Source organism: Haliotis cracherodii, unplaced genomic scaffold (assembly GCF_022045235.1).
Source record: "Haliotis cracherodii isolate W230 unplaced genomic scaffold, xgHalCrac1.p SCAF_4, whole genome shotgun sequence".
In the NCBI taxonomy this organism is placed as follows: Eukaryota; Metazoa; Mollusca; class Gastropoda; order Lepetellida; family Haliotidae; genus Haliotis; species Haliotis cracherodii.
This window is the reverse complement of record NW_027266297.1, coordinates 64,832,435-64,850,653: the sequence shown is the minus strand read 5'-3', so window position 1 is coordinate 64,850,653 and position 18,219 is coordinate 64,832,435. Positions and strand designations below refer to the sequence as shown.

Below are 18,219 nucleotides of genomic sequence, written 5' to 3'. Positions count from 1 at the left end.
ATATTGAATGCTACTTTCGGCCGAAAGTTGTCTTAAACATTTTTACGTGATTTCATGGAATAGAATCTTATCATGCAAAGTAATTGCCGCAACTGCTTTCTATCTTGCTATTTGGCATTTTGTGTTCTTGAGCACATGTCAAAAGTCACGTGGTTTGGCAGCCATACTGGATTGAACATGCCCATAGCGGATTTGTCATTTTGGGAGGTACGCATCTTCAACAATCGTTTCCTCTGCCTGTATCAGCTGCAGGGCTTTGGAAACTTGCATATAATGTTTCCACATCAATAAATGCTAACCGGTTTGAGATATATTGATTAGTTACCGACATACTGGAGTTTGATTCTGATGTAGATTCTGCGTTTCTGAGAAAGCATTTCCTGTAGCAATGCATCAATGCTATACTTGAAGCCCTGACGAATCCAGAACACTAATCCGTTTGACTGTAGCGCAATGGGCAGATGAGTTACAGTCTTTTGAAGAGCTAACACTTTCTTTTCCCGCACTACTTAACCAGAAACTTCCCTAAACCAGACCTCTAAACAGCTGTAACTCCGCTATCATTGTTTCGATTTCGACCAGACTTCGTGTAAGTATGTAGACTAGGCTTGTGGATAGTCATGCCTAATTGTAGCCACATAACTTCGACTAACTTCCACTGCGGAGAGAGAAATCAAACATGATCCATGTATAACATTTTGTAAGCTATTGTTCCTCACCAGATCATCCAATTACTGTCAGATCTGATATCTGTAGGACTTGGCACAGCTTAGCATTATCAGATGCCAGTCTATTCATGTTCTTTGATGATGTGATGGGTCATGTGGTTTGGCAGGCATTAAATACATTAAAAATTGTCTCTGTGCACAGATCTGACTTCAGATTTAACAATGCCTATTTGTAGCTATCAAATTGGATTTTACTTTATGGTCGATCTTTTTCAGAAATTTCGTTTAAATAATTCATATCTTCCTAAGAACTACCTCAGTAAGTCAATCACAATGACAGAGCGTCGTAATACATTATATTTACATCAAGTACAAGACGTCAAAATGGCCGACACGATAAACATGACGGGAGATATTTCCGAAGTTGTTAATTTGCCTGTGGCGATTTCAAGCCTTTGTGATCACTGATCAATTGGCCGATCATTGAAAGGTGATTGTAAAGATGTGTCAAATAGATACTAAGGTAATGCCAGAGAATGCTGTAGATTGTCACTACGATAGTTTGGATTTTTGGGGTTTATTTCTCTAGGATGGGTTGTAGCGAGGGTATCCTTGAACGGGCATGCACCCAAACTCTATGACTTATCACAGAGTATGCTAAGACGCTACGTTCAAAATTAAAGGGTCTAAATGATGAGAAACAACGCTTCTTTGTGAATTCGTACTAGGGAATTCCCAGGGTTTTCCCTAGGAATGTGGAAGTAGTCAGTGCTTACGTAATTTCAAGAATACAGTCACGTGAAAAACGTCATGTGACCCACCTCTCGTCCTATGGAAAAGCCGTATATCGTGTAAACTTCACATTACAAAATTAGTTACTGTTATAACCAAATGAAACACAACCCATTACCCGATAGAGGTAACTGTGCATAGCGGAGGGATATGTTATCTCAATAAACTTGGTAACATGGTTTGGTTTGACTTTTTGGCGCGTGTCTGAATTCCATTAACATGTTACATATCCCAAAATTGACTAATCAGTAAATCTCGCTGCGCGCGACAGATACTAGAGCAAGGCATGCCAGAAATACGAAACCTAATGCTTCCAAAAGGAAGCCTTGGGCATCACGTGCGTCGGGGGACCAGCGCCATCTGATTGGCCGTTAACAGTTGTACAAGGCGGAGCAAAAAGCATCTTTTTTCCGTCAATTTCACGCTTGAAAAACTCGATGCTTTTCCGGACACTTTCTAGACGCTAACCAATTAATCAATTTTAATGAATTTTTAGTCGTTTTTTCTGACCAATGACCATGTACGGGGGAAAACGACATTTTCGTGTTTGCTGTGTGAGTGAGTGTGGTTTTACGCCGCTTTTAGCAATATTCCAGCAATATCACGGCGGGGGACACCAGAAATGGGCTTCACACATTGTACCCATGTCGGGAATCGAACCCGGGTCTTCGTTGTGACGAGCTAACGCTTTAACCACTAGGCTACCCGACCGCCCCTATGTAATCTAGAAATTATGATTTAAACTAACAATTTTGTAAGTCCATATATCTTCCAGCGGTCGGAATTTGATCGGATGTAAGGAGAGATTGTGATATTTGAAGTTACCAGAGTACATTCCATTTACAGGCATGTACTGGCCATTACACTAGGCCATGCCACCTGGTCATAACTGATGATTAATGACCAACAGATATAACAGATGCAGATGACACAATTTAATTTTTTAAAAGGGTGAGAAAAAAGATTAAAGCAAACATTTCTACTCATGTTATATATATGTCCGTTTTGCTGTATGTGGTTCCACTCTCCACAGTAGGGACATTCAGCCTAGTTTTAACTACACAAGTGGAAGCTACAAATTGTTCATGCTGTCAGCCGCTTGCCCACTCTCTGTAGTTAGCTTTGCTCCACTTACTGAATGATAAGTCCATGGGTATATAGTAGTTCTATGATTATAATAGGCAAGTCTAGATAAGCGCAATCATCACCTCATGCATGTTGGGAGTTCTGAAAACTCTGCACTGCGATATTTTGTTCCATACTAATTGAGTGAGTATGGTTTTACGCCGCTCTTAGCAATATTCCAGCAATATCACGGCGGGGGACACCAGAAATGGGCTTCACACATTGTACCCATTTCGGTAATCGAACCCGGGTCTTCGGCGTGACGAGCTAACGCTTTAACCACTAGGCTACCCGACCGCCCCTGTTCCATAATAAGAGTTAGCGAATGTGTCATAGTCGAGTGAACGTGAACTACCTGATGATTGTTTTAATCGTACATAGCTTTTTAATAAATTATTAGCAATAACGATTATCTAATTTAATCAGATTTCTTTCTCGTTAACGCAAACTATAATATCACAATTAAATATATGCAACAATTCTTTGTTCTCTAACAGATACTATCAATTTGAGTATTGTGTATATGTTTTTTTGTCGATAGCCTGTGAATGCATGTTGTAATGGATCCCATTGCTGTGTGTGTATGTTTATTTTTTCCACGTTTATTGGTACGTTATCGTTGTGCATGTACGTGGACGCTCATACGAGGGGATATCAAAAAGTGTTGAGCCTCACACAGTATTCCTGGTCGAATGGTACAATGCGCTACACCTAATGTACATGAATGTACTGCAATGCTTGCTGCAATTATTTTGTCACAACACTTCGTGGAAGAGACCTACCCCTAGTGAATAGGCAAAATGGACAAATCTGAGTACAGAGCGGTGATAAAGTTCCTTGTCCTAGAGGGTCAATCTGCCAGACAGGTGGAGGAGCGATTGACTGCAGTTTATGGAGAGTCTTCCCCATTGTCTGCAACTATCAAACGGTGGCTGAAGGAATTTCAGCGTAGCAGAGAGAGCTTAGAAGATGATGCCCGGTCCGGACGGCCATCAACCAGTACCAGCCCTGAACTAGGTGGAACAAGTGTGTGGAGTTGGGAAGGGACTATGTTGAAAAATAAAGTAGTAACAATCCAATTCTTTTACTTTTTCTGTTTGAGGCTCAAAACTTTTTGATACCCCCTCGTACATTCGTGTGAAAAACAACAAATACACCACAAGGGACATTATCGCCTTCATGCATGTTTGACATTACACACATTTTAAATGTAAAGAAAAGTACAGCTTAAAATATATCGGTATGTCGGCGATGAATCCGGGTCGGAATTAGTCCCAAGCAAACCTAAAGTTAAAGTGCGTGGCAACTCATGGTTGAAAGTATGGGGGTGTTGGCGTGAATGGTTGTTCCTAGTACAGCTCTTATAAGACTGCCGTCTTATAACGGGAATATTGCTGAGTGCGGCGTTAAACAGCAGCACACACTTTTTCCAACCGGAGACTTTCAGCCATTTCAAATAGAGGCCCTGTACATATGTTGTTCAAACCAGCTCACTCACTCTGTTTCGAATATTTAGCGCAAACTACGTATTAACCGGCTGTGAGTTAAGATATCAGATTTCAACAAGAGTGAGTGAGTGAGTGAGTGAGTGAGTGAGTGAGTGAGTGAGGTTTTACAGCAATATCACACCAGAAATGGGCTTCACACATTGTACCCATGTCGGGAATCGAACCCGGGTCTTCGGCGTGACGAGCGAACGCTTTAACCACTAGGCTACCCGACCGCCCCGATTTCAACAAGAAGTCGAATAAGGAGGATAAGGGACCCTTCACAGATTTGGTTCTTGTTCGCTTAGAAAATTCATTAGACCATGTTAGATGATATGACCAAAGGCCAGCGGATAACGGATGGTAGCTCCGGATTTATGGATTCATCTGGTATGCACGCGCTGACTCGCGGGAATGTTTTCCCGTGAACACAACAAAACACAGACCCACAAGTAAATGATGGCAAATGTATATCTTCTCTTGGAATGGCATTAAAACCAGTACTTTGTATGTACTTGTATACATTCAGACTACATGATTCAGTGAATTAAATAACAAATTGCTTTTGAATATACAACATGGATAGACCAACCAGGACAAATATTGATTGAACCAGTTAAATTCACAGCATAACAGAATATAGTGTTTGATAATACTTGGTGCGTGATCATGTACATGTCCATTGCAGTAATGTACATACAGGTAAATTTGATTGTAATAAATATATGATAGTGTTAACTATGATACACCCCTTACTTGTCATCGATGTATTAACATCGGACAATGAACGATAATTCATTATTCTAATTCAAGATAAAAATAACTTCGTCATGGGAATGTACCGGTGTCAGTGGACTAACATTTCGTCCCTAAAATACAATTTTAGTAGTTAGAATTAAAAAGCTACTACATAGAATCCAAATGGAGCACAAAATAATACTTGATTTCAGGGCCAGAACTGAGGTAATCTTGACTTGCCAAATCATTCTTGACTTGAGTTGGAGTCCTTTTCAAATTTATTCTCTAGGGTCTGGGAGACTACGCTGTGAGTATTTCATGGAGAACTGACTAGTAGAGGGAATCCCGTTTGGGTCAGCCTTGGCCAGTGTAATCGGTATCCTCTCATTAGTTAAAGGTCCCATTTGTCACGCACCTTAAAACAACATAGGTCATGGCGGAAGGCACTGACTGGTCTACCCTCTGTTACCTAATTATCAGAATGGAGTGATCAAAGAAAAGTAGAAAAGTAATATTGTGCTTTATATACTGGTATTTCACACTGTAGAAAAGTAAACTTGTACTTATTTATGTGAAGTATATACCCACAAAGACATAACATGTTATAAAGATATAAATATTCTTTATTTGCACTGGTAGTAGCACTGATTAATTAATTGAACTGATTGTCTCTGAATAGTCGTTGTGTGCTCCAACCGCAGCAAAGTCGATGAAGAGCATGTTCCCTTTAAACAAACACAGGCATATTTTGATACATGAAAGATCTTGTGCATAAATGGAATTCCAAATGTCTACCTCGTTTGCAGAAACCGTTCAAGATAACAATACTCTCTGTCAATGCGTTCAAAATGTCAATTCATCTCGCACCTGGTATATTGACGTGGTCCCAGCTCGCTTAACACGAAAATTATGTTGCGCATTACAATATCTATTCATATGAGCCTCAAGCTCGAAATTTGTTTTTGTATAGCATTGATGTTTCTGTAGTTGTTAACGACATGAGTATTGGTTGATCTGGCAATGCATGTTACCAAACAAAGGGTGTATGTCTGAAGGGATACAGACCGAACCACACGCTTCAGCCGGAGGTAAGCTAATGCATTTTAAATAATATCTTATTCAGGAAACAATAGTTAGAATCAGACAAAATGTTTATATTTCCCTTTAAAATAACATGTGTTTAACACACAAAAATGTTAAACAAACTCAAGTTTGTGTTTACCGTTATACTTGCCCATGTAGCCGTTGTATACATGTGAAATATATAAATGTTGTGTGCAGTCATGTGTGGAATTGAATACAATATTGAAATAAGGAACGTGTTAATTAGGCGGGATATTTCAAAACAATATACAATATATGGTGTTGAAGATCTTTTTTGGTTGACTACAAAATACAGTTTTTACACGTACATACCTTAGCTACATCATAAATTCTATATATTTCATATTATTTTGTTACCTTTAAATACCCAAATAAATCGAAAATCAATTAACATCCTAGAAATACAATTTTCAAAGTTAAGATTATAAATCTACTCAACAGAATCCAAATGGGGCCTAGAACAATGCTTGATTTCAGGACCAGAACTTAGGCAATCTAGACTTGCCAAATCATTCTTGACTTAAAGTCCGTTTCAAATTTATTCTCTATGATTTGGAAGACAGATAGACTAACACCTAGTCAATGAAAATATTTCTTTAAAATAAGTATATTTCTTTTTCGAAAGAACCTTTCCTCTTCTGCTGTTTTGGAATCAACTAAAGTAGACTTTGTTAGTTTGATCTAGACTTGTCTAGGCTTTCAGTGAAAAAGAATACCTAAATGATATAAATTTAAATTCCCCAGTCATGGCGCAGGACTTGGGGACAGACTACGGTGTGAGTGTCGCATGGGGAACTAACGGACTGTTGGCATAATAGGACAAGCTGGGTCACAGTGCTGTAATAAAGCGGTTAGTCCTCTTTCGGGATTGTTAATGTAGAGATTAAATCTTTACCAACACTAATTCTACTGTTTTTAAAGAAATACATGTATGTGTTGTTGTGATTTGAACTTCAATAATAATGCCACGCCACACAATGTCGACACAAAATTGTACTAGCATCACATATATATATATTACTTTCTTGTACGCGAGGTACACTGATCACTTTGAAGTTGAAACATGTATGTAAATAGTAATTTTGTAGGTTTAGAAATATACGCATCCGACATTACTCTTTTTAAGTTTCTTTGGGAAAGAGAAGAAGTGACAGTAGTGACTTGTATCTGATGGGTGCAAACAGGTGTGGAGTCACTGAGTGAGTGAGTGAGTGAATTGGGTTAACGCCGCTTTTAACAGTATTCAAATTATATCGCGGCGTGTCAGCTTAATGTGGGAGGAAAGCCTGAAGTGATGCAGGTCTAAGACGTTTACCACTTCGGTGAATCCCACGAGCACGGGTATGGCGCTGACAAACCTAGAAACATAATCGGGGTGAACCGGGATTCGAACCCACAATCATAGGTTTCTGGCGTGCCCAAGGGACGCAATTCTGCACAGCGAGTCGCGGCGCCTTAGACGACTGGGACACCCGTGCCCCCGTGTGGAGTCACTGTCTCGATGGCTCGATTTGCTTTGCTCTTGATATTTAGACGGCAGACAGCCCTTGGCTTTCTAATCTGTCTCACAATCCCTGGACCATATTCTTTTCCCTTCCGCCTAGCCCTTACTGTAATGGTATAGCCCTATATAAAGCAAGCCTAACTTTCGCATTGTTTGGGTTTTAAATGTCCAGACCGCCTTCGTGGTCTAGTGGTAGAGCGTCCGCCCGGAGAGCGGAAGGACCAGGGTTCGATCCCCAGCCGCGTCATACAAAAAGACGTTTAAAGATGGTACTTGTTGTTACCCTGTCTGCCGTTCGGCATTAAGGAGCTAAAACAAAGACTGGATTGTCTGGTCCAGACTCGATTATTTACAGACCGCTGTCGTATAGCTGGGATATTGCTGAGTGCGGCGTTAAACGACAAACCAACCAACCAATCATATGTAAATGGTCTCCTCGCAATCTATTTACGTGCTTTTGCCTCTTTCCCCATATCACATCAAAGAGCCCAGTCCATGTGTAAAACCAATATGGCTGGATGATATAGCTAAACGTGGTAGTAACCAGATTACTCACTCCCGCATGAGAGTTTCTTTTTGCACGATCTACGGTCATCTACGATCAGTATATATAAAGGTATCACTATTAGCATACGAATGGCCACAACCTGGCAATTAGTCTACCCACGCCCTTACAGCTTTGGGACCGACAGCTTTTATTGGAGTGATCGACTTGGATTGCTACATTGCACAGCACTAGTGCACACGTGTACAGGATAAGATGAAAACTGAAAAAACCTATGAACAATGAATGAAAATATATGCATTTGATAATACATATGTATTTATATATACGTAATAATTAAATGACAATAAATGTCTGTAATATTTCTTGGAGAACTAAGTACCATGTAACTGTGGCAAATTAATCTTGCATTATATTTTGCAGTTATATGTAACTTCAAACTAATAACTTTAGTTGCAGTTTGTGGACCCAGTCGGGTAATTCTATCATAACCATAACTGGAATGTATGGTCGTTGCTGAATATAATTTGAATATTGTTAAAAGAACCGTCAAAATCACCTCACTCGCTGTCTCACTATTGCGAAATCACTCCTTAATGTATCTGCTAAAGCTAGACATATGCAATTTAGCAATCAATTGTAAGATATAGGAATAAACTCTACATATATAAAATACGTTGAAACATAATTTAAACGTTTGAAAAGAAGTCTGTATTGTCGGACATATGCCATGGCCCACTTTTGAGAATAATGTTAAGTTACAGGAGCGCGTATCGGTTACATCCCATTAGTAAGACATCCCATTAGTGAGACACCCATTGTAAGACAGTGGAGTAGGTGGGATTAATTAAACAAACACAGCCAGTCTACCCACTTAACAATGGTCACAGCCCATGAATAGTGGATTAATTAATAAGAGTAGGCCAGTAATTCTGTTTGAATATTCTCAGGAAATAAATGAGTTAGGAGCTAGTAGGAGCTTACTCAAAATGTTGAGACAAACTGGTACTCATTGGCGATGTACCGTTAAGACCTTGGCAAATGTACAACAGTTGGATATTTTGTTAGAAATTTCACTGTACACAACCACCCATCAGAAGACACCAGCAGAATCCAGTTCCTTGGCAGCTTAAGGAAGACAGCAAGAGAAGAACCAACCACTCCTATGCCAGCCCTCTACAACGACGAGGTCTTGAGACATGATCCGGAGGCTGCAGCTATATTTCCCTCCTTCCGCAGTCCCACCATCCCGAAACTCCCTAAAACCAGAGCTGAAGTCGACATTGCAGCACCCTGGAGAGAGAGCGGTTTCTGCTTTTTGCCGACGGTGAAGAAGATGCTGGTATTTGCAACTGATGATCAGCTTAGAGTCCTCCAGTCAGCTTCCATTGTCTACATTGATGGTACTTTCTCCGCCTGCCCAGATCTTTGGAATCAGCGTTACATACTGCATGTACGGAAAGGATGCATTACCTATCCCCTAGTCTACGCATCGATGCCTGATTGTCGGACTACAACATACCAACGCCTCTTTGCTCAGTTGAAGGTCCACATCCAACAACTACTGAACCAACCATTCAACCCAGAAACATTCCAGGTCGACTTTGAAGTTGCTGCCATGAGGGTTTCCACAGTCGCCTCAATTCATCACTGAATCATCGTCATCCTAATCTCTACAGGTTCATCGAGATCATCAAGAAGATTGAGAAATCTGAGAAGACCAAGCTATTTCAGTTAGACCTAGATGCAGCTCCACCAGCAGGAAAGCGTGTGTACAAGGAGATTGACAATTGACTTTCCAGACTGAAGAATCAGCTATCCCAGGGTGTCAAGACACCACTCCAGTTCTTGGATGCTGTTGGCAAACTTCTGAAGATGGATTAAGGTTGTGTCAGTGTGACAACCTCGATGTGAACTGTGATGTGAACTGTGATTTTAACTTTAAATGAACGCTAAGTGGCGAATATGTTAAAACAATGGATTTAAGGGATGGATGAATTAAAATGTTGAATGAAATAAAGTAAAAGAGGGTATCAAGCATCTTGAGTCATTTCTTTTGTCTTTAAGAAAAATAAGACAAGTCCATTTTCATGATAGGGGTTAATTACCTGATTAACATGTGCAACCAGGTTTGACATTGTTGTTTTAAGGTGTCTCACAACTGGGCTGTCTTACTAATTACTGTTACAAAACGGAAGAACATGAGTATAATAACAAAAAGAACAGGCGTTGGGGTGATTGCCTGAATGGGGTGTCAGTTTGTAAGGTTGAAAGAGAATTACATCCGATACTCGGGAGTGACAATATGTACATATCGTTTGCTCACGTGCATTTTTTCCAATCGGCCTGTTTATTTAGGTAATTTATGATTACTGGTTTTAAAGCGTATGTCTCCCGTTGGAATCGATAGCGGCCTGACATCTCCTGCCCATGGAAGAGACGAGTATGCAAATCACAACCTTGGGAATGGTAGCCCACTCGACCTGCAACGCTTAAGCCATCTGCTGCAATGTCTGGGGTTGTGGTTGACGTCGGCGTAGCCGTCTATCCAATTCATCCCACATGTGCTCTATCAGGTTCAAATCTGGGGATCTGGAGGGCCAGGGGAGAACATCAACGTTGTTGTTGTGTAGACGGGCTCTTGTGATCCGTGCTGTATGCGGCCGAGTGTTGCCCTGCTGGAATACACCGTTGCCGTACGGAGGACGTGTGGTGAGTGAGTGAGTGAGTTTGGTTTAACGCCGCTTTTAACAGTTTTCCAGTTATATCTAGGCGTGTTAGCTAAACGTGGGAGGAAAGCCCGAAGTGATGCAGGTCTCAGACTTTTACCACTTGAGTGAAACCCACGAGCACGGGTATGGTGCTGACAAACCTAGAAACATAATTGGGGCGAACCGGGATTCGAACCCACAATCATAGGTTTCTGGCGTGCCCAAGGGACGCAATTTTGACGTGTGGTAGGAGGATTTTGTTGATGTATCGTTGAGCCGTAAGTTTGCCCTGGATATGGACCAAACCTGTCCCCTCATGATGAGAGATAACCGCCCACATCCTAACGCTACCTCCACCAAACCTGTCTACTTCCTGTACGCAGTTTCCGGCGTAACGTTCTCCCCGACGTTTGAAGACCCGTGCTCTTCCATCCCCTCGACGGAGAAGAAATATTGATTCGTCCTGTCGTCCTGAACACCAATGCAGTTGTTGTTGACGCTGTTGTCGACTCAATATGACGCCATGACGTCTTGCTCGTAGACCTGCTGCTCTTAAACGGTTTCGTACGGTCTGGAGATTCTGCGCAGTCTGGCTATTTGGGATGCGGTTGATGTGGCCGCGGTCGTCGTTTCACGTAGGATTCGTAGTCGGATGTAGCGATCTTGGGCGGGGTAGGTTACTCTTGGTCGTCCCGACCTTGGCCGATCGACCGCCTCCGTGGCCTAGTGGTAGAGCGTCCGCCCGGAGAGCGGAAGGACCGGGGTTCGATCCCCGACCGCGTCATACCAAAAGACGTTTAAAGATGGTACTTATTGTTACCCTGTCTGGCGCTCGGCATTAAGGGGCTAAAACAAGGACTGGTCGGCTCGAAGTCAGTATACTGTGTCTGAGTCGGGTATTCATGTTAAACTGCGCCATGGTATCTCAGTGAGCTAGCACTATAAATCGGCATCAGTCCGGACTAGAAAAAGCAGCCACACACACACACAAACAAGTACATGCACGTCGCTATATAAGTGCAATAATCTTGGACGCGACGTTAAACCCCATTTCACCACCATCACCACATTGGCCGATCACGTGTTGTCCCATGCTGTTGAAACCGATCCCATAGCCTTGTGATGGTGCTGGGCGCTACATTGAAAACCCTGGCAACAGCTGACCGGGATTCAGCTGCCTGCAAGCGGCCTATGACGTTGTTTCTTTGCATTTCTGTTAATCTTGGCATATTGTTGAACTATCACTGTTCGACTGACCCAGATGCCAGGCAGTCAAAAACCTTTCCACTTTAATACCGTTCATAGTGCTGCTTTCTTGACTAATAGTTTGCATGTCCTTGATGTGATCATTTTGATGTGGAAAAAGTTGAAACCTCATTAAACCTCTTCATTTTGCACCTCTTGGTTGGCTAATTTTGCTTTTGTGGCCAAACATTTTTGAAGAGTATATAATAAATATTAAGTAATAAATCAGAAAGAAGTAAAATTATCTCCATCGTTCTTCATTAAACTTAATATACACTTTAGACATGCGCTTGACTGGCACCTTTGGCTATTAAGTGAGTTTTCAGGGATTTTTTCATATTGCGTGTCCAGGTATATGAGTGTAGGGACAGTCGTTCTTGGAGCATACCTCACAAACTGTTTACCAAAGCAAGTCTTTAATGTTTGGCAAATCTAGATTACTGCAGTATCGGAAAAACAAGAAAGTCTGTGGGCTCCTTTTAATTATATCTTATATCTATAATTTAACCAAAACAAATTTCAGTAAAATAACTGGATGTTAGTCTATGCCCAGGTACTAGGCAAGTAAAACCAGAACAAAGGAGTATCGCTCATCAATTGTGTTTAAATACACACGAAATAAAGTGCATACCATCAGGGCTCGACAATAATCTCGGCAGATAGCTACACAAAATTCAAGGTGGTCTCAGTCTTTGACAAGCTTGGGTTAGGCAAGGTACTCCGGGGCACCAACACCTCCACTACTACCAGTATGCGCTGACGTGGCGCATAGTGCTTTTTGTATATATGTGGTGAGGTGAGGTGAAATGGGGTTTAACGTCGCGTCCAAGATTATTGCACTTATATAGCGACGTGCATGTACGTGTGTGTGTTTGTGTGGCTGCTTGTACTAGTCCGGACTGATGCCGATTTATAGTGCTAGTTCACTGAGATACCATGCCGCAGTTTAACATGAATATCCCACTCAGACACAGTATACTGACTCCGAGCCGACCAGTCCTTGTTTTATCGCCTTAATGCCGATCGCCGGACAGGGTAACATCAAGTACCATCTTTTTACGTCTTTTGGTATGACGCGGCCGGAGATGGAACCCCGGACCTTCCGCTCTACCACTAGACCACAGAGGCGGTCGTATATATGTGGCGAAAGTACCCACAGGAATAAGGCCCTGTTCAGTTTTGGTAAGGGCTTGGGATTATAAAACAGACAGAGATTTGGGGAGCGCTCACTCTGACCTCATCACGCGCACGTCGTTATCGTTACTCTTCGTGTAGTCTATTCTCTCTTGAAACCACAATTTGAATTAGAAAAGTATCTAACGTCCCTACCCCTAAATAAAGCTATCCCTCTACTTTTATTTCGTACTTCATGCCCCCACTTGCCAATTGAAAAAGGAAGATGGAATGGGATACCTATTTGTGAAAGAAAATGTAAACTGTGTTTTATTGATGATATTGGAGATGAATTTCACTATATTTTTAAATGTCCATATTTTACTAAAGAAAGAATTTTGTATATCCCACCTACATATTCTAAAAGACCTAATATGGTTAAATTTCAAAGACTTTTCACTTGTAAAGAGATATCTGTATTAAAAAAACCTTAGTAAATTCTGTAAATATGTAATGCCAATTGTAAAATCTTCCGGCTAACCACATATCCGCTATTATAATGTGTATTCTGCTGTCATTTTGTACCTCATATGCCGCTGATTTTGGCCTGAGCGTAATAAAGTTCTGTTCTGTTCTGTCGACAAATATGTTTACTATATAGGCGTCGTCGGAATGAACCTTATTGGCTGGATACACTGTATATCTTGTTAACATACGTTTTTAATGCCTGCAAGTGTTAATATATTGCAATTGAAGTGTCATATTTCGTTGCGTATTTATTCATTATATTGGGAAGATAACGACTGATCATTCGATGGATTGTATGAAATTCCAAATATCCAAATATTTCAAAGTATATGTATTTCTTATTCTTTGACCTTTTCTAAGACTGAACGTTTTTTAATGACTTTAGCTAATGTTAATGCAAATGTGGTACCCCAGCATCTTATATGTAAGGGAAATATTCAGTAATTGAATATGACATTACGCCTTTAACTACTTCTTCCTGACTTAAATTTACGTTGAGACATAACTGTGCGGGATGATATGTAGCATTCTGTTACACTGCCACCTGACTATTTATCATACAATTAGCCTCCAAGCTTCTATACTTGCAAGCAATATCAGAGCCGAATTATCAGTATATAGTCTCTAGCAATATATACCCAACGGTGACCACCAACAAAAGATAAGTTGTAACAGCCAGCAAGTTCATTCAGATGCAGTTTACAGACTTTTGTTTACGACGTTTTCGTGTTGCAGTGTAAGAGCTACGCCCAATTCATTGTAAAACACATCAAAATATACCTTGTGTATATCACAAGTTATTAAATGAAGTAAGTATGATTAAACCATTTTATGTACACTCACAAAGAAAATATGAATAAAACCACGTTATGGTTTTACATCATCAAACCAACGGAGTTTTGATTAGATTACTGCCGAGAAGAATTAGACGGAGACGGCGTGTGTTCCCACCACCACATGTCGTTACTGCTGTTAAAAACTCCACACAAAACGCATGTTGATATGAATAATTCAAAGCAGTGTAGTTCTATCGCATGTCAAAGTCAGCCGTATCCAAACTCGCAACTTATTTGCCACTGTGCCCAAAGGATAAGTGACTTATCAAATACGTTGGTGAAAGTTGATGTGTAAATAATGCAATGTTACTGCAATACGTGTGTTGAACGATGTCTTAAAGATAAACAGGTAAATGGAGTTAAATGTATGACCATTTGAATGAGTTAAGTCAATTAAATAGTGTATAGGAATCTTTTGTTAGCGTTACGCCTACTATGGTCTAAGCATTAGGTAACGATGGTCGAAGCATTAGGTCACGATGGTCTTAGCATTAGGTCACGATGGTCTTAGCATTAGGTCACGATGGTCTTAGCATTTGGTCACGATGGTCTTAGCATTAGGTCACGATGGTCTTAGCATTTGATCACGATGGTCTTTGCATTTGGTCACGATGGTCTTAGCATTAGGTCACGATGGTCTAAGCATTAGGTCACGATGGTCTTGGCATTGGTAACGATGGTCTAAGCATTAGGTCACGATGGTCTTAGGATTAGGTCACGATGGTCTTAGCATTAGGTCACGATGGTCTTAGCATTAGGTCACGATGGTCTTGGCATTGGGTAACGATGGTCTAAGCATTAGGTCACGATGGTCTAAGCATTAGGTCACGATGGTCTTAACATCATGTCAACAATTCAGTAGGGCATGGTATCACAAAGTGTCACATCCGCATGTATTTTTATATCTCTCTTACGGATGATATTTTAAAATGTATCATTATCAATTCTCCCTTGTCAGTAACGCACAGAATGAATAACTGTGCACCTGTTTGGTGGACAGAGCCAGATTATGCGAACCTATTATAACACAATTTATGATGATTGTCATACTGAAATGATATCAAGATTTCACCACTAAGCCATCCATATTCTATAAAGGCACATACACAGTGGGCATCACCGGTGTTGAAGCTATGCCGAAGAATATTGTGTTATTCCTCACCGCTGTGTTTGTGATGACTGGACTCCTCTTCTTCACTACCTGGGAACAGCAGTTCATGACCATCCTGGACGCAGGCTTTTCTAACATCATTTATAACCTTTCTCTCCGCCAAAATGGTTCAGAGACCGAGTGCAAAAACGTCTTGGATGAAATGGTGCGAGGAACATGGACGCCAAGGAGGGTGACGTTTGAAGAAAGAGAGAAAGTTGAAAGATTCTTGATAGCATCCAGAGGAAAATATTTCATACCAACAACCTTGGCACGCCCCGATGGTGTTTGTGGAAATACAACTTTTGACATTCTGAAAGGCTTACAACACCAGGCTCTGTGGTTCCGACCCCTGTGTGATCCGTTTGGTCCAAAACCATGTTGCTATAACAACAAGTGCGTGTATAAGACAGTGAAGGAATGTATGTGTGAGAACTGTTTTGACATGCGCCGACCTATTAATGCTGAACTTGCTGATTGGAAACCATCCAGTCCTAATTGTCAGATATCAATGTCGAACAAAGACGATGCGTGTGAACTAATTAAAGGGGCTACTATCTATTACATCGGGGACTCGTTCTTGAGGCAGATGTACACAGTGACTGTCCACATCCTCACTGGCAACTATAAGGACTCCACGCTAAAGTCTACAACACCAAAAGGTTTGTTTATTTGTTTGTTAACTCCTGACCCACCCGATCACGTTAGTCGCCTACCCCAAAAGTTATGTAAAGCAGCAATGTAACAGCTATTCTGCAGGGATATAACCATCATGCCAAACATTTTACTTCAGTAGAGTATATAGCTTGAACAACATTGAATTGTCTTGTTTTCATTCTGTCGAATAAGTGATATAAACGTCCCCTATGCTGGAGTCCACCAGTCTCTTCATTAGCTCAATAGCATTTATCAATTATGCTGAGATATTAAAACTGCCCTATCATATCCTCGCACACACATACTTACATACACACGCACACTCACACACTCACACACACACGCACACTCACACACACACACAAACACACACGCACATACACACGTACACTCACACACAAACACACATACACACGTACACTCACACACAAACACACATCCACACGTACACTCACACACAAACACACACACGCGCACATACACACGTACACTCACACACAAACACACACACGCACATACACTCGCACATACACTCTCTCACACACACACACACACACACACACACACACACACACACACACACACATTATAGTGTGCAGAGTTTCCACACTGCTGTTTGTGGATCTGGTGCGCTGTGTGCTGTGTTTCCCCACTACTGTTTGTGATTATAGTGTGTTTCCCCACTACTGTTTGTGATTATAGTGAGTTTCCCCACTGCTGTTTGTGATTATAGTGTGCAGTGTGTTTCTCCACTACTGTTTGTGATTATAGTGTTTCCCCACTGTTGTTTGTGATTATAGTGTGCTGTGTGTTTCTCCAATACTGTTTGTGACTATAGTGTGCTGTTTCCTCACTACTGTTTGTGATTAGAGTGTGCTGTGTTTCCCAACTGCTGTTTGTGATAGGAGTGTGCTGTGCTTCCCCACTGCTGTTTGTGACTATACTGTGCTGTATGTTTCCAGGGTGGCGGGAGTACTGTTCAGGGTGGATGCAGCTGCTGTGCTACTCCTACTTAAACTACGTATCTCCCGTGTGTGGCGGCCAAACCAACGTCATCCATGTTGAACTCATCACACACAATCAAGGCCCAAGATTACTCAGCTTACTGAAAAGTAAAAAGAACCAGAAGTCTATTTTCTTCGTTGGCATTGGTATCCACGGGACCTATCAAGAACAGCTGGTCTGGAACAACTTTCTTTCTCCATCAATCAACTTTCTACACGAAAACGCAAGAAATAAGATAACATGGCCGAAACTGGTGTGGGTGTCCCCCCACGCTCCCGGAATACTGGAAACCCCACGAGTCCCGGGCCAGAGTTACAGCAGCGTTGTCAGATATAACGCCTTCATCAACAGCCATGTCAGAGCGGCTGGGATACCAATACTAGACACCTTCAACATGACAGACGGCATCATGAGCTACGATGGGGCACACTACGGGTTCGGAATTAACATGATCAAATCTCAGATTGTGTTTAACTACCTTACACATCTGCGGACACATGGCATATGGTGACTCAGCATGATAAAGTGTGAGTGTGTTCGGGCGTGTGGCATGTGATGCATAACTAAGCAATAGTTGTATATTGAGGGATGTCGTGGAGTTAGATAGTCCTATTTTCATTTTCATTGTAAATTGAGTGAGTTGGGTTTAACGCCGTTTTTAACAGTATTCCAGTTATATCACGGCTTGTGGGAGGAAAGCCCGAAGTGATGCAGGTCTCAGACGTTTACCACTTCGGTGAAACAAGCCTTGAAATACAATTTGGGCGAACCGGGATTCGAACCCACAATCATAGGTTTCTGGCGTGCCCAAGGGACGCAACTCTGCACAGCGAATCGCGGCGCCTTAGACGTCTGGGCCACCCGTGCCCCCTTCATTGTATATGCTCATGAAGATTTTCACAGTGAATTTATTTTGGAAAATTGTTATTATCATCTTTAAAATTGTTTGTACTGAGTCAGGACATAAGTCTGGGATTAAACAATGTGATTCTTACATATACTAACATGATAAACAGAAAAGATGGATAATAAAATGAATTTCACACCTCCT

The 18,219-nt window shown here is 41.3% G+C and overlaps 1 protein-coding gene across 1 annotated transcript; it reads left to right on the top strand.

Annotated features, from left to right (window-relative positions):
* Window positions 1-15,337: 15,337 nt before the first annotated feature.
* LOC139480200 (uncharacterized) lies at window positions 15,338-17,905 on the top strand. Its single transcript, XM_071263233.1, has 2 exons — window positions 15,338-16,168; window positions 17,126-17,905. Exons 1-2 carry the CDS (start codon window positions 15,490-15,492, stop codon window positions 17,677-17,679), a joined length of 1,233 nt encoding a protein of 410 aa, XP_071119334.1. The 5' UTR covers window positions 15,338-15,489; the 3' UTR covers window positions 17,680-17,905.
* The last annotated feature ends 314 nt before the right edge of the window (window positions 17,906-18,219 follow it).